The sequence below is a fragment of the Rutilus rutilus genome (genome assembly GCF_951802725.1).
Source record: "Rutilus rutilus genome assembly, chromosome: 22".
Classification (NCBI taxonomy): Eukaryota; Metazoa; Chordata; class Actinopteri; order Cypriniformes; family Leuciscidae; genus Rutilus; species Rutilus rutilus.
Genome location: NC_140227.1, coordinates 13,192,896 through 13,211,397, shown reverse-complemented (window position 1 = coordinate 13,211,397; position 18,502 = coordinate 13,192,896). Strand labels below are relative to the sequence as shown.

The window sequence follows — 18,502 nt, the reverse complement described above, 5'->3', positions numbered from 1 at the left end:
ACTTTTGAGATTGTTTTAGTTTACAAAAAAAAAAAGATTATAGACTAGTTTTTCCCCACAGAAAGTGTGATGTACATTTCCAGGATAATGTAAACAAATCATAAACAAAACACATTGTACATTGTGTTTAATATATTGTAACACACCACTACAGGAAATAGAGATGAACCTAGGAGTGGGAGTTTAATGCAAAACTGGATGACAATGCAGTTGAGTATGCAGGTTCATGCATAGGCAGTGCACGCAGTGTTTAAACGTAAACATGAATGTAGAGATACTCTGTGGAACAGTTTGTGAAAGCATACAGGGACATAAACAGGTACATACTTACAAATACAAAAGTCCACAAAACACCAGAGTACAACATTTCTTCTTCTATATTAACAACACAAGGAGCAGGATAACTGAGACGGGAACAAGACTTCAGGTAAGATTCAAATCCTTAAGAAGAAAATACTTGAGCAATACAGTCACTTATCTTTGATAGCCCAGGAGATATAACACTACAAGAGAAGCAAACACATTTAAATCCTTCTGGCACAAAACATAAATGAGAAGGTGAGTCTGTAATCCTTCAACACTAATGCAAACACAAACAAGGCCAGACAATGGGTGCATCTCAATCAGATCCCTAGTTCAATAGTCAGGGCACTGATCAGGGAGTCGGCCATTTTAAAGGCTGTCTCAATCGCAAAATCGATCCATTGCACTGGAACATTCGTGTAACCGGTCCTACTCGACCTGCTCCGAGCGTGATTCGAACCGGGGTCTTTAGCGTGGGAGGTGGGCGCGCTAACAAAAAAGCTAAAAACAACAGCCGCTAGTGCCTCTTGAAGCCAGGGGAGTGAGTTTTACACGCACAGCTCTTACTGGCCTACATCTGTTACACTCACCCCCCTAAACCTCACTGCCATCTGGGTCACGGCACCAAATGTAATCAGTCCAAATTGATTCGAACCAGGGTCTCCGATGTGGGTAAACAAAGATTTACGCTAACAAAGATGCTAAACACCGCAGACGCTATACGCCTCTTTGAGGCCAGGGGAGTGAGGTTTACACATATTCGCGCCCTAAAAAAATCCCACAATGCACCACAAAAAACAGGGAGCATCGACGCTCACTATGCTCCCTTACCAGAATTACGTCACATTACTGAAGCACGAAACATTTAATGCATGTGCCAACTCAATTATGACATGCGATAAACTTTTTACAATATATGTCAGCATAAACACATCGCAAGACAGTACCTGGATTGGTACTGATTCATGAGCTTGGGAGCTAGGGAGCTGATTGAGATGCATCCAATGACTGTGGCTGCATCCGAAATCGCATACTGTACTTCCTTACTATAAAGTAGGCGAAAAACAGTATGTGACAAAAGCTGTGCAATTCGCACTCATTGCGAACACAGCTCTCATAAAAGAGTAGGCAAAAACAACCCGGACGTCCTACTACGTCCAGCGAGATTCTAAGTGTGCATTCGATTGACACTTTACTATGAGGCCACGGGAGATAATTTGTGAATGACAGTGAAGTGACATAACTGACGCTGGTAGGTCACATGATAATGACAACATGTAGAATGTAGTTCAGATTACACTCATACTACACACATTCATACTATATATAACGTACTGACCGTTTAGCGGTCGTGAAGTAATTACTTATTTACAAAATAAGTATCTAAGAGAGTATGTGATTTCGGATTCGTGATACTCTTTTGGGGAAATAGGCTCATTTTACAACTCCCCCAGAGTTAAACAGTTGAGTTTTAACGTTTTCGAATCCATTCAGCCGAACTCCGGGTCTGGCGGTACCACTTTTAGCATAGCTTAGCATAGATCATTGAATCGGACAAGACCATTAGCATCTCTCTCAAAAAAATGACCAAAGAGTTTCGATATTTTTCCTATTTAAAACTTGACTCTTCTGTAGTTACATCGTGTACTAAGACCGACGGAAAATGAAAAGTTGCGATTTTCTAGGCTGATATGGCTAGGAACTATACTCTCATTCCTGCGTAATAATCAAGAAACTTTGCTGCCGTACCATGAGTGCAGCAGGTAATGATATGACGCAGCGCCTGAAAATAGTCGACCCTATAGTCTACCGAGCTGGGGACTATTTTCAGGCGCTGCGTCATATCATTACGCCTGCTGGAAAAATATCGAAACTCCTTGATAATTTTTTTGAGAGAGATGCTAATGGTCTTATCCGATTCAATGATCTATGCTAAGCTAAGCTATGCTAAAAGTGGTACCGCCAGACCCGGAGATCAGCTGAATGGATTCGAAAATGGTAAAACTCAACTGTTGAACTCTGCACTGTTAGAAAAATCTGTAGAAATGACAGTATTACTGGCAGCTACTTGCCAGTAACTTACTGTAGATTTAAATTGATGTTATTTACTGGCAACAATTTGTTCAAAATTAAATGAACATTAAACATTAACAAGTCTTTATCTTTACAGAATAAAACTAAAATAACAGCCTCATGCAAAGCATTCTGGGAACCAAATTCTGAAGAAAAAAAAAAAACAGAAAAAGGTTGATGAAGATTTCTGGTTCCCAGAATGCTTTGCATTAGATTGTTATTTTATAGTTTTATTCTGTAAAGACAAAGACTTGGTAATGTTTAATGTTCATTTAACTTTGAACAAACTGTTGCCAGTAAATAGCATAAATTTAAATCTACAGTAAGTTACTGGCAAACAGCTGCATAACTACAGCAAATTTTTTACAGTGTGGGGGAGTTGTAAAATGAGCCTATTTCCAAAAAAAGTGGAGTATCCCTTTAACTCATTTGATTACTTAAATTAACTTTCTCTTTTTATATAATACTGATCGCAGTGCATGATGGGAACCTTCACTTAATGTGAAAGTGAAACAAGTAGTAGCCAGGAACATACAGTCAGTTTTTTTTTTTTCTTCTATTTTTATTTATTTTATTTTTTTGTTAAGGAAATTTTTCAAGTGAATCACTTTTTTTTTGACATTTGAACAAGAGTCAACGTCAGAGGAAATGGATTTCACCATTTCCAGGAAACCTTTCAGTGACCTTTTTAAAAAATGTGCAGTCATAAACAAGACATAAAAGCATGTTTTTGTGATCTACTTTCAATCTAGTTCTAAAAGAACGTTAGTGAAGTTGGAAAGTTCTCTCAGACGAACACTCAATGTACCACCACTGCTTAGCTACACAGTTACTATTAATAACCTAAGGAAGCAATTTATATCTTTATAATACTGGCGGCATCAGTGCGGTTATTGAAGCCTTCCTATTCATCTCACCCACAAACACACCTATAAAGAAGTGAAACTAAATCGCACTAATCACTTGACAGAAACCAGCATAACAAAACATTTAGGAGGTTTAATAGTTGGCATGATGGATTATGAGACATCATTAAAAGTTTCATTGCTGTGATGAATGAGTGAAAGGGAATTTTTTTGTCATTGTCTGACTCAAGTGTAAAGTATTCACATTGTTTTTAAGTATTTCAATTCTAAGTTCATGAAAAGTTCTCAAGGAAGTGTGTGTTAAGGAAAATGTAGTGCGCTACATATGAAATGAGGATGTAAAAATGGAGTCAGTTTCAGGAGTCAAATCCTGATTACTCTAAAGCACTTTACTAAAAGCCACCCACGTCGGGTTAATGATGATTTTGGTGGAAAGCGATCTCAGTAGGTTTGTACAATTAGGTTTATGATTTAATTTGTAAATAGAACCCATGTAGCATCTCCATCTCGCATGTTCACGTTTGAAAGTGAAGGTAAAAAACAGGGGTGTAGCAGGCAACCAAACCTGCTATTTCTCATGAAGTGAGATGAGCTTCCCCTGCTGCTCTCGTGTTGTGGTTTGTGGTGATGCAGTAGTTTTGCACCTCATTCTGCCCCAGAAAGACACATGAGTAGTTCATACATATCAGACTAACCCCTCATGTGTCTAGTTCAGATGACTTCCAGCCCAACGATTTTTAATGTGAACTCAGGGTACAAAAATCGTCTTGACCTGCCTGTGTATTCGCCATGTCTTATGAGTGAGGACCTTTCCGAACACGAGAAGCGATGGGGATGAGAGTGGCTGTGCTGTTGCTTGTTGTTTCTGTCAGTCTGACTGAAGGTATGTTTGCTGATGTTATCAGCGCGAACGGCACATACACAACACCGCAGACAGAGGAAGATGATGTTGAGATCAGCTTGATAGACTTTATGGTAGTAGTAGCAATGTAGATTTCAGAAGATTGTGATGGTGTGTAGATTTTATCAGAGCTGTGACCCAGTCACCATTTGCCTAAACCACCATTAAACAACTATAAAACCACAGGATGTAAACAAATTCAAGGAACTGCTCTTTTAGGGGTTTACTATAACATCAATCTGATTTAAAAAGCCAAATACTTTGTGTGTAGTCAAATGTTTGCGATAATTACGATTTCAAGAGGACTCTGTGTCTCTTGCTCTCACCAAGCCTGCATTTCATCAAACATATACAGTAAAAACAGTAGTTTTGTTGAATTTAAAATAATGTTTTCTATTTGAATATATTTAAAAATGTATTTTATTCCTGTGATCAAAGCTGAATTTTCAGCATCATTACTCTAGTCTTCAGTGTCACACAATCCTTCAGAAATCATTCTAATATGCTGATTTGATGCTCAATTATTGTCAGTTGTTATTGGTGATTGTATTAATAATGTTTATTATTATCAATGTTAAAAAGGGGTTTTTGCTGCTTAATATTTATGCGAAAACCGTGATTTTATTTTTCGGGATTATTTGATGAATAGAAAATTTAAAAGAACAACATTTATTTGAAACAGGAATCTTTTGTAACAATGTAAAAGTCTTTACTCTCACTTATGATAGATTTAATGCATTGTTGACTCATTTTTACTTGAGCACCAAATCAGCATTTTTGAATTTTTGAAGGATCATGTGATACTGACGACTGGAGAAATGATGATGAAAATTCAGATTTGCTGCACACGATTAAATTACATTTTTAAAATCAAAATAGACAACAAAATTAAAATAGAAAACAATGTGTTTCAATTGTAATAGTGTTTCACAATATTACTGTTTTTACTGTATTTGTGATCAAATAAATGCAGCCTTAATGAACATAATAAACTTCTTTAAGAAACGTATATGCTGGGATCAGGTGAGGTACAACAGTCAAACTTACAGATTTTGTTTTTCCATGATGTAAATGTTTTTAAGCAGCAGGATGTATACCTACAACTAGTCCATGGTGTTACAAAAATTCAACTTTGCCAGAAGAGGACTTTATGTGTAAATGGGATAAGAGAAACCCTAAGGAGAATCAGACACACACTCTTTTTATATGGTAAGTTCAACCAACACATTAAAAAGTAACATGAACAAATCTCATTGTCTTATTAGTTATGAGTTAAAGAATGTGCCACATATTGTGAAACAAACCAGTACTTGGGAGACCGGGGCTATAGTTGTCAAACTTTATACTCCAGGAATATTTATTAGGGTGAGATTATTTTTTAAAGTTAAAGGGTTAGTTCACCCAAAAATGAAAAAATGGCCATCAAGTACTCACTGTTCCAAATCCCTAAGACTTTTGTTCATCTTCAAAACACAAATAAAGATATTTTAAATTAATTCTGAGAGATTTCTGACCCTCCATTGACAGTCTACATAATTACAGATTTGTCGCTTCAAAAAGTTCATAAAGAGATTATAAAACTAATCCATATGATATGAATCCAATTTTCTGAAGAGACTCGATTGCTTTATATGATGAACAGATTAAATTGAGTTGCCACAATGTGTCTATTATTGCTATACTATACTAAATAACAGATACAGAGGCTTGATACATAATACATACATAAGTATGTCAGTCTGCATGAATCTAACTCTTAATTCCTGGTGTGCACAGGGACAGTGAAAAGAAAAGTTGTATTATGTGTGCGAACTCTGGCAATTATCATTCAGAGAAATATATTCCCTTGGAGGAACTAGGAATCACAACAAGAAAGATGGACATATGGGTACAAACACAAGTGGACAATCTCACCTGCAATTCTAGCAAAATCTCAGTCATCTTTGAATGCTTGGGTAAGAACCAATCTAAGAGATCTATTCAAACTGCTATTTTCTTACAGTTTATATGGTGGGATCTTAAAGTCGTTGCATGTTTCTAATAAATTGGTATATGATATGGTAATATGGTATATTACATTATCATTTAAATTTGTATTATAATTAATTAATAAATTATATTAATTATTAGTTACATTATTATAAATTTAATTGTAAATAATTAATTACATTATCAGCATTACTTTTTTCCATGGTATGTCGCGCCTAACGTGTCACTCTTATGTTGTCAACAGTCAAATACAGTGCACCTCAGATTACCAAAATGAACAGGTCAGCTGGAATCCTGTCTCTCAAACTTGACAAACCAAAGGATAATAAAAGTGTTAAATATGAGATCAGATGGAGGGAGAGAGGCTCTGAATGGCAGAATGTAAGACATTTAAGAAAATCTGATATTTTCATTTCCTGAAGTGAATCTGTTATTTTGTTAACATGATGTGTTCTGCAATTATAGGCGACATTTGAAACTGAGGACAGCACTATCCAAGGTTAGACTCCTTACTCTGTTTATAAAGTGCAGAAATAAGGTCATCTGAATGATACATTGATTTGCCCTTGTATTTAAAAAAAAAAGTTAATGACACACACACACACTTTTTTTTTTTTTAAATGCAATGTTCAAAAAATAACAAAGCTTTAAAGGGTTAAAAGGGGTCATGTCACGAGAAATAAAATTAGAATCAAATTTTAAATAAAATTATTCAGTGTACTCTGAAAACATTCTGTAATTTTCAGAACTCAAGTTTTAAATGTTGTTGTCACAATCCTCAGTCACCAGTCCAGTCACTTCCCCATTACCGGTCACCTCCACACTACATTTCCCATAATCCCTCCTGACTCACACACACCTGCACATCATTTACGATTCACCCTTTAGCCATCATTTACCCACATCAGCTAAACTCCATTTAACCAGTCAAACCCCAGTTCACACTTACCCCTTTTCCACCAAGGCAGTGCTGGTGCCGGTTCGGAGCCGGTGCCTACTCGCGAACCAGTTCTTTGTGTTTCGACAGCCAAAGAACTGGTTCTCGGCCAGGAAAATTGGTTCCAAAGCAGCACCAACTCTTTGCTGGACTAGAACCGTCCTTTTACCACGTCATGCTTACGTCGGGGGCTGGGGGCGGGGTTCTTCTCGAACGTAACCTCCGTCTATAGTAATCCAGACGAGCTGCACAAATGTGTTCTAAACGTCTTCTTCTGACCGCAAAGCCAGGAGAAACATTTGCAGAAAGACGATGTAGTCCGCCATTGTAATTGTTATGCTTGAATTTGGTGCAAGCGTTTCTAGGAAAGCTAAGACGTAGCCTATGGCAACGTACACAGTGATGTAACGACGTCATTCGCTGGGCTCTCTAGTCAGTGGAAAAACAAACCGGTTCTGAGAAGGTTCGCAAGTTGAACCAACTTTGAACCAGCACCAGTTCTGAACCAGTTCTTTTTTGGTGGAAAAGGGGTATCTGTCTGGTTTTGTCGTTCAAACCTGAACTACCGAGTACCTGGAAAAATATCGTACTAATTTAAAAATTCTTCTTGTTACTTACAAAGCACTCAATAACCTTGCCCCTTCATACTTATTAGACCTTCTTCATATTTATACTCCTTCTCTGACTTTAAGATCATCTTCTTCACTCACACTTGTTCTCCCTAGAACTCACACTACTTCTATGGGGTCCCAAGCTTTTAGTCATGCAGCTCCTTATTTATGGTACCTGCTGCCACAGGATGTGCGAAACAGTGGAAGTCTTCATGTTTTTAAATCTCGCCTTAAGACCCATCTTTTCTGGCAGGCTTTTATGTGATTATTTTTATATTTTAATACTGGTATCCAAGGTTTTAATAATGAGTGTCATGTAAGGTGCCTATAAATAAAATGTATTTCTACTTACCTGTACGACACACCCACCTGTACGACAAACCCTTCTTCAGTCTTCAGTTGTCTGCCTTCAGCTTCAGCCATCCGGTTCATCATCTCCAACACTCCATCTCCAACACTCTGCAACAGATAAGACTGTTATCCACTGCCATTCCTTCTTCAACTACCCATTTCTCACCTGCTTACTTCAATTGTCTGCCAAACCTGCAAATACACTTGTTATTTGGACATACATCCTTCTGTGTCATGACAGAAGACCAGACCACAAAGACAAACAAAATTGCTGAAGATCATCTCCTCTCTCTCCGTCAAGATGGTCATCCTCTAGAGTGGTATGTGGAGGAGTTTTTAGACTCCTCCCATCTGGTGAGTTGGAGCAACCCTACCCTCAATGCCTGCTTTCAGATGGGACTGGATGATGAGGTAATTCGGTTCCTGTCTCCTGGTCATTGTGATTCACTATTAGTCGATTCCATTAATTTCATCCTTTGGCAAAATAGTTCTGATTTCTTGGTGGAAGAAGTTAAAGAGAACCATTACAACCCGCATCCAGTAACATCCCGAAAGCATTTGGGCACTCCAACTCACCCCAAGCCTGCAACCAAACCCTCCACATCGGGACCATCTCAGCCACTCTAGCCCCAGAACCCGCTCCAGCCAAGAGTCTGTTCCTGTGAGAGAAATTCCAGAGTCTGTTCCTGTGAGAGAAATTCACCAGTCTGTTCCAATGAGGGAAATTCACTAGTCTGTTCCCATGAGGAAGATTAACCAGTATGTTCCAGTGAGAGAAATTCACCAGTCTGTTCCTGTGAGGGAAATTCCAGAGCCCGTTCCAGCCGGGCTGCACACACGTTGGCTCCAGCCCCCGACCAGAGTCCAGTTATGGCTCCAGCCCCTGACCAGAGACCAGAGTCCCGCTCTAGAATCCTCTACAGTCCATGAGTCTATAGCTCCTCCCAAGAATATTTTTGGGGGGGAGATGGTTGCCATACATCTCCAGCCATCGTGACCGAGCCACTGAGGCCAATCCTACATGGCCCCCTGAGCTACCTGCACCACCATAGCCCCCTGAGCTACCCATCCTGCCAGCACCGCATTTAAGCTAGGGATGCACCGATTGACCGGGCAATATATCTGAACCGGTTTCTTATATTTTTTCGGCCGGTTTTTCCGTAAGTAGCACAGACTACATTGTAAACAAAATATAATTTGTGTGGAAGCATTGTACTGGAAATGCAGAGGTGCCTGTCTGAGGCACAGATACCAAGAAGCGAACAGCCGTTAGTGTACTGTCTAACAAATAAGAGTTGCTTGAACAGAGAACGTTTGTTCAGCTCAGCTTCTCACGTGTTAGATGAGAAACGAAACAAACTAACACGTGACAAAGCTGAAATGCTGCTTTTTTTGTAAAGAAGAACTTGCATGAACTTTTGAAAAGTAATAGTAAAAGTAAACGTCAGTTCTGTATAGGATGATCATTTTTATTTTACGTTTATTTAACCTTAATTTGATTTAAAAAGCACATGCTATAGCATCTTTGTTTTACTCGTTGCACTAAACATTATTTGATTTAACATTTTAGAATAATTTATTTATTCTGGTTTATTAGTTTCACTGGTAAAGACCTTTTTTCTTTACACCGAATTTAAAAACAAAACAAATGCTGATTAAATAGCCAAACATCTTTGTTTGGATTGTTGAATGTGTGTTGATTGTGCAGTGAACTATGCGGTTGTTGCCTTTAATTTCACATGGTTGCAGTTAATGTTTTCATTTAAGGCCAGTTTTATGTAGTTTCAAGTTCAACCCAATTTAAAAACAAAAGCTAAATGCTGATGCTAAATGTCAGCACCATATGTTTGTATTGTACAGTTACTGCTGTTAATTTCAGATGGTTCAGTTATTGTTTTCAACAGCCAAAAGCCAGTTTGGCCAGTTAAATACCAAATAAACATCTAGTTTATGTATACTTATATTCTTTCTTGTTTGTTGCTTAAAATTTAAGGTGCATCACTAATTTAAGCAGTCAAACCCAAGTTCACTCTGTCTGGTCTCGTCGTTCAAACCTGAACCACTTAAGATTCACCCTTTAGTCTTCAGTTGTCTACCTTCCGCTTCAGCCATCCGGCCCACCATCTCCAACACTCTGCAAAAGATAAGACTGTTATCCACTGCCATTCCTTCTACAACTACCCATTTCTCAGTTTCTCACCTGCTTCAATTGTCTGCCAAACCTGCGAATGTCTGCCAAAAACAAAAACTTGTTATTTGGATATTACCTGTGTTGCATCCTTCTGTGTTATGACAGTTGTTACTGTTGAATGCTTGATTCTAATTGGTTGATGAACATTCTATGGTGTGCAATTATTTTCCAGTAACCACACAGCTAAAGTAGTTCCATACAGGCCTTGACCGCATTACAACTCCATATGACTTCACTGAGTTATTAAGTTATTTCAAAGGTCCTTACAGCCTACAGCAGCAAAAGAACCAAAACCCATAAAGAAATTGACCAAGCAAAGAGATATAGCAAACAATAATTATCTATGGATAGCATGTTCTTTCTCCCTCTCTCCCATAAAAACACACACACACACACACACACACACACACACACACACACACACACACACACACACACACACACACACACACACACACACACACACACACACATTACAGAAACATACAGCACACACACAGAAACATACACATGCATAGAAACATGTCAGCACTGCCCTGAGACTTTATCAAATGTGACCCTGGATCACAAAACCAGTCACAAGTCATACGGTTATATTTGTAGCAATAGCCAACAATACATTGTGTGGGTCAAAATTATCGATTTTTCTTTTATGCCAAAAATAATTAGGATATTGAGTAAGGATCATGTTCCATGAAGATATTTTGTAAATTTCCTACCGTAAATATATAAAATATTTAATTTTGTAAGTAAATGCAACACAATCGCCAACATAAATCGTTTTCTCAATGTTTCGATTTTTTTGCACCCTCAGATTCCAGATTTTCAAATAGTTGTATCTCGGCCAAATATTGTCCTATCCTAACAAACCATACATCAATGGAAAGCTTATTTATTCAGCTTCCAAAAAAAAAATGACCCATGTGACTGTTTTGACCCTGTCACCCTGTTTTGTGGTCCAGGGTCACAAATAGACTTTTTTCAACTGAAAATCTACATGACATTTCTCAGTTGCGAGGTAGTAACATTGCTGTTCTTGAAGCAGTTAAACTTACAGCTTCTCTATTTGTAGAGCTTATTTTCTAGTAATTCAACCTGAAGGTCAAGTCAAGTGCATTGGATTAGGGAATACATTAGATCATGCACTGCTGTATATCCTGAACGCTCATAAAAAACGTTTAACAGTATAAAAAGTTTAACAGTAAAATGTGAGAACATTTGTCAAACATGGATTTGTGTAGCACCTACTGCTCTGCAAATCCTTTCAGAGGTCAGTTTTTATGCAGTCTCTGTCTCTGATCCTTTGAGTCTTTAACAATTTGACAAATACATTGACTGTACAATACATTGACTGTATTTACATGGATTCTTAAAGGTACAGCAACAAACAACGGTTCTAAAGGTCATAGAAATGTTGGAAATTAGGAATGAAAAGCTAAATTACTTTTAGTTAAACTAAATACATTGTTTTTGGTGTGGAAAAAAAAGTATGATTATGTATGAACCCTTTAAATGATTCATGTCCAAAACATAAAAACTGACTGAGATGAATGTCTACAGATTCCTACGACTACGAGCTACATCTACAGAAACAGACGATCTACCAGATTCAACTGAGACGGCAGGCCAAACTGCAGCCACATCTATGTAAAGACTCACTACAAACTCTCTGGAGTGACTGGAGCCCAGTGGTGGATGTTCCCTTAGGTTCGATTTCAGCTGTATCTGCCAATACAGTGCAAATAAGAAGTTTTTAATAAGTTTAAGCATCTGAAAATATTTGGTTAACAAATGTAACACCTCTCTGCAGAAATCAGCCTCCCTCTTGTACACCAAATTGTAGAAAAAAGGACGAGTGGGACCAGGCATATTATTCTCACCTGGGATGTAAGTATAAGAAGAACATTGGACATCAGAAATGTTTCTGTTTGTTGGTGTAATATGAATGAAATTTGATTTGAATGATGCTCCGATGTGATTTTCTTTAGGAACCATCTGCTGAAGAGTCTTTTGGGGGTGTATGGTACAAGCTGAACGTCAGTGTTTGGGCTTGTGAAAAACCCAAGACAAAGGAAAAGACAACTTTGGATCGAACCTATAAAACCTCAATAACATATTCAGAGGCCAGGATTTCCATTATTGCAAATAACACGGTTGGAAGTTCACCTCCACTGGAGATCATCATTCCCGCTGTGAAACATCTGAGCAGTAAGTGTGCTGCAAGTGTGAACTGTGAGTGTGTTAGCTTGGGTTTTCATGTACTGTATGTGAATGAATATCTGAGTGTGTGCGCTTACAGCAGGAAGGAAGTGAAAAGTGTGTTTTTTTTTGGTGAAGGGGGTCCTAAAGTGTTAAGTCATAAATTACTCATGTAACAAAAATTTGGGAAAAAAACAACAAACTACAATGGAAACTTTTTTTTAATTTTCAGATTGTGACAAGCCCTCTAATATCAAACAGAATTATAAAACCTGCTTAGAATGGTACAGGCTGGAAGACGGTGAGAACCGAACAAGTGTAGTAAACAGCTCAGGCAAAGAATCGTTCAAGCATATTGAAAAAGGTAGAGATAAATCATTCATCCAATGTAGAGCACTATGTTCATGTGTCATATTAACATGTGCTGTGTATGCTAATTCGTGTCTCTGGTTTTAATTACAGGGGTGGAGAAGTTTGTACGTCATTATTACTTTCTTCACACCATGAGAAAGAAACATCCTCAAACTGTTGATATGTGTCCTTTTTACTCAGAACAGGGAGGTACGTTCAGACTTAGAATGTGGCGATAAGGTTCTGTCTGTTATCAATCAGCTGATAACTTTTTGTTATGACCAATAAAATGGTCGATATTAAAATTTCGTACAATTTTGTCTAAATATATTCTTGAAATAAAACACTAAAAACTAAAATAAATCAAGTAAATCATAAGAATGTACAGTATTGTGAGATTTGATCAAATTATATTTAACAGTGTGTTGTTAAATTATTAGTGTTTTTAAAGATTATCTTTAAAGGGGACCTATTATGCAAAATTCACTTTTACATGGTGTTTGAACATAAATGTGTGTCTGCAGTGTGTGTACACAACCACCCTATAATGGTAAATATCCACCCACTCCTCCTTTTTTAATCCCCATAAATCATTAGCAGTGTCTCAGAACAAGCTTTTTGCAGATTGTAGCTTTTGTGATATTACAAATGTTTAGGCCCCGCCCACAACTGCTGACAGACTCTGCCCTATTAGCATAGCCCCGCCCTGAGTGAGCAGTACACAGTCCAACATGTTTGTCTCCTCGCCAGAGCATTTAAAAAGTTAGTTCAACCAAAAATGTAAATTCTGTCATTAATTACTCACCATTATGTCGTTACAAAAAAAAAGTATTCTATGCTTCATAACATTAAGGTTGAACTACTGTAGTCACATGGACTATTTTAACTATGTCTTTACCACCTTTCTGGGCCTTGAAAGTTGCAATGACGTTGCTGTCAATGGAGGGACAGAAAGCTCTCAGATTTCATCAAAAATTTCTTGAACGATGAGCGAAGGTCTTACGGCTTTAGAACGACATGAGGGTGAGTAATTAGTGACCAAATTAACATTTTTGGGTGAACTAACCCTTTAACAGCAGCATTCAAGTTAGAAATGTGTAAAGATACTAAAGTTATTCAATCAAGAAAAGTAAGTGATTTTCAGGTTTTTTTTGTTGTTTGATTCATACTAACAGCATATATAGCAGTAGGTACTGTATATTACCCTGCTTTCACTTTAATACACAGATCTAATATATACATGCGATTTCTTTACTTGCGTTCATAGACGTAACCGACAGTGTTTAAGTGAACTTTGTGTGTTTTTGACATAACCGTCTATTTGACAGTTTAAACGCAATAAGACGTGGAAAAACAACTTAGATTAATACTCACATAATGCTCCATCTGACATCCAGCTTTCTGTGCGCATGCTTCGGATGTGTGTGCTCAGAATACCATATATCAGAAATTTAGACTGATTTTGATTTAAAATGCATGCAGATAATAAACTTTCATGATGATGAAGAACTGCAATGTCATGTGAGAGTGACCGCGATAGAGATGATAATCAAAACCTGAAAACCAAGCAGATGTTGTTTTTGGCAGAGTATCAGAAACACAAGCTGTAGTGGCTCCGCCCTCTTCTGGAAAGCAGCAGCTCATTTGCATTTAAAGATACATGCTCGAAAACAACAAGTTTTTTCTTCCACTCAAAAATGGGCATTTACAACATGAATCTATGGAGTATTTTGAGCTGAAACTTCACAGACACATTCTGGGGGCATCTTGTAAAAAGGGGCATAATAGGTCCCCTTTAAGTATGCGTTAGATGACAGCTAAATGTAAAATTATGGTTAATTGCACTATTAAATATCCTATATTGGATGATGTGTCGGCCAATAACTACGGTGCCCCTAAAGCAGGGTTCCTCAAATCCAGCCCAGGATTTTCTACTGTCCTGCAGAGTTTATCTCAAACCATGATCGTTCTCACTTACCTGCAATTTTCCAGTAACTCTGAAGACCTTGACTAGCTTGTTCAGGTGTGTTTGATTAAGGTTAGAACTAAACTCTGCAGGGCAGTGGCCCTCCAGGACCAGATTTGAGGAACTCTGCCCCAAAGGGACATGGTGATGGAAAAATTATGAGATAAGAATGAAAATTATATTTCAATGCTTTTGCGTTCACAAATTGAGAAATAATTGTTCCTCCCATCTTATATTTTTTCATCACCATATCCCTTTAGGCCGGGGCTCCGTAAATAACCGAAATGGTACTGGTATGTCATGCATCCCTTGTTTAGTCTATTTAGGTTATTGAAACACGAAGACCACAATATAAGATATAATCCAGAATGATCTCTAGTTTTCACAATGGAATGTTTGCATTTGTTTCAGCACCTATTAAAGGTCCAGGGAATGTGAATATTTCTAACGTGACACATGAATCAGCTGTGGTGAGTTGGCTTTCCATTCCCGTGGTGGAGCAGCGAGGATTTCTACTGCATTATCTCATTTGGATTTCAAGACAGGGAAACACGAGTAAGGCGAAAGTTTGTAGTTTTACTGATCATCTATTTGCTATGAAACCTTTAAGTCACAACTGCAGATACAAGTTTTTACTGGTATAGCCAACAAAATAATCTATTATAAACAAATAGTTTATAACACCGTTCGTCTTGCTTCAGCACTCCATAAAGTCCGAGCAAATGAAACCAGCTTCAAGATCAAGAACCTCCACCCAGGGGCCTCTTACACCGTTTCTATAGCCGGAGAAACAATGGCTGGTAAAGGGCCGAACTCAACGGTGAACTTTGAAACACACTCAGAAGAAATGGGTACTAAAACAGTCATTTTAGAATGAGAAATGATTATGCAGAACTGACACCTTTATCTGCTTTTTTGTGAAGTAAACACAATGAGGTGTGAGAATATACCCGCCAACAGCAAATGTGTTCTACCCTTTCATTCAGGCTTATCATGGCGGCACCAGACCATCCTGAGCGTCTTAGTGGTTGTCCTCTTGTGTACTATAATCTGCTCTGTTGCTGTCAGGAGGTGAGCTATCACAGATGAACTGACTGATCACCAAGATATGTTATTGTGTTATATTGTACATAACCTGTAGCTTTATTGGTAGACCACAGAGCTAAAAAAGGCCATGGTTTCAGGAACACTGTAAAAAAAAAAAAAAAAAAAAATCGGACTTTATTTATTTACTTTTTTTAATTACATTGAATCTTGATTTTTTTTTAATCACATTGAACTTAAATCACATATTGTTACGGCACAATTCTTGAAATTTTCACTTCATTCTCAAAATATAACAACTTTATTACTTTATTCTCATAATTGTACAAATGTATTCTCGTAATTTTGACTTTATTCTCAAAATATTGAAATTTTAATCTCGTTTTGCTACTACTTCATTCTCGTAATTTTAAGGAATACTTTGTTGTCATAATTTTGACTTTATTCTGAAAATATTGCAACTTTAATCTTGTAATACTATGACTTTGTTTAGGTAAGTTTGACTTTATTCTCAAAATATTACGACTTATCTCGTATTGCTATGACTTTATTGTCGTCATTTTCACTTTATTCTCAGTATATTACGACTTTATTCTCACAATTCAGTGACTGTTTTGGTCGTTTTAACTTTATTTACAAAATATTACAACTTTAATCACGTGTTGGTCATCAATTTGACTTTATTCTTAAAATATTACAACTTTTATCTTGCATTTCTGCGACTTTATTCTCATTTTCACTTTATTCTCAAAATATTACAACTTTAATCTTAGACTGCTGACTTTATTCTCATTTTCACTTTATTCTTAAAATGTCACAACTTTATTCTCATAATTTAGTGACTGTTTTGGTCATTTTGACTATTTACAAAATATTACAACTTTAATCTATTGTAGGTCATCAATTTGACTTTATTCTTAAATTATTACGACTTTTATCTTACATTTCTGCGACTTTACTCTCTTAATTTTCACTTGATTATCAAAATATTACAACTTTAATCTTATACTGCTGACTTTATTCTCATTTTCACTTTATTCTCAAAATATTACGACTTTTATCTTGTATTTCTGCAACTTTATTCTCTTAATTTTCACTTGATTCTCAAAATATTACAACTTTATTCTCATAATTCAATGACTTTGTTCTGGTAATTTTGACTTTATTCACAAAACATACAACTTTAATCTCATTTTGGTCATCATTTTGACTTTATTCTCAAAATATTACTACATAATTCTACAACTTTATTCTTGTAATTTTGACTTTATTCTCAAAATATTACAACTTTAATCTTGTATTGTTACAACTTTATTGTTTTAAATATATTACACATTTAAATTTTTTTATTATATATATATATATATATATATATAGAGAGAGAGAGAGAGAGAGAGAGAGAGAGAGAGAGAGAGAGAGAGAGAGAGAGAGACTTGCACCATCTGCTATATGTAAATGTATTTAACTAAAACATTTCTTTAACTGTCTTTTTGCTTTGCAGATTTAGGAGTAAGTTGATACCTAAAGTGCCCAGTCCTGTGATTGATACATCAGAAATCAGATGTCCGCAAGATCAGGTTAGGAACACAAACTGCTGAAGAATCGAAACCTGTTTCCAATGAAACAACCTCAATATTTAAAAAGGGCATGATTGATTATGCTACACATTATAATGACCCACATTCTAAATCTTCCATCACAGTTTGCAAAAAAAACAAAAAAAAACTGTGGTGAGGTAAAAATATCAACCACAGCGTCACATCAGCGCATTTGCAGTGACGTACCTCAAAAGCAACTATCAGACCGAGAAAAGCTATTTAGCAAAGTCCTCTCACAGAACTGATTAACATCAACTATAGAGTTGACCTACTAATGAAAAGTGAAGCAAAATAAATGGAGGGTATATTTGCAATTAAATTGATCTTAATGTGCATGATTCATCAGAGCATGTTATTCCAAATGAGAAAATGTTTGTGTTGCAGGACCTGAGACAGACGGAGGAAGTGCATGAATTTGTTCTCTTGCAGCGTCAAGATCTCATCAAACCCAGTGAAAACGTGATTCCTGAACAGAGCACTTTACTGCAAGGCTTTGGCCTTGTCGTCTTTGAGGAGGAAGACGAGGTAGACGAGGAGGATGAAGTTACTGACTTGAGCTCTATGAAATCCTGTTGCTATCCGAATCCTAGTTACAGAGGACAGACGCTACAACTGCCAGAGCCTTTCCACACGACAGAGAGCACATTAAATGACAATGATACAGAGTCCACATACAGAAATGGCATGTTCTTTGAAACAAGAATCCTGGAGTGTGACAAAACGTCACTATAGACTTGTCTGGACTTGTGCGTGACGAGTAATGACAAATAAACAACCCTTAACAAACTTCCTCTAACTGCTGCATGTGTCTTCTGTTCAACCAGGTGCTGTCAGTTATGGTGTCTTTTTCTTTTTCTTTTCTTATTATTTCCTTTAAAGTGCACCTGAGACATAGTACTGGAAATAACTCATTTCTGAGAACAGTGTATGATTCTCAGCAGTTAAAGCTTTGTTGTGGTCACTGACGTACATTCTGGATTCTCATTATGTCTATGTATGAAGCTGCTTATTGGTGTTTTTAGTAATAGAGTTACGGTTAGTCTACTCTACACATCAAAAATTTGGGACAGTTCGATTTTTTTTTAAAGAAATTAAAGGGATAGTTCACCCAAAAATTAAAAT

General features: G+C 36.9%; 1 protein-coding gene across 2 annotated transcripts; it reads left to right on the top strand.

The window, feature by feature from the left end:
* The first annotated feature begins 3,904 nt into the window (after positions 1-3,904).
* il12rb1 (interleukin 12 receptor subunit beta 1) lies at positions 3,905-18,173 on the top strand. 2 transcript variants are annotated; one of them, XM_084395878.1, is made up of 15 exons: positions 3,905-4,125; positions 5,226-5,352; positions 5,920-6,098; positions 6,377-6,513; positions 6,598-6,631; positions 11,783-11,929; positions 12,033-12,109; positions 12,211-12,430; positions 12,654-12,785; positions 12,884-12,982; positions 15,150-15,293; positions 15,440-15,589; positions 15,725-15,809; positions 17,284-17,359; positions 17,765-18,173. In XM_084395878.1, exons 1-15 carry the CDS (start codon positions 4,071-4,073, stop codon positions 18,110-18,112), a joined length of 2,010 nt encoding a protein of 669 aa, XP_084252004.1. In that variant the 5' UTR covers positions 3,905-4,070; the 3' UTR covers positions 18,113-18,173. The 2 variants fall into 2 exon arrangements, with proteins under 2 accessions (XP_084252004.1, XP_084252005.1); XM_084395879.1 differs by having other exon boundaries at positions 3,921-4,125; positions 5,229-5,352.
* Positions 18,174-18,502: the final 329 nt, after the last annotated feature.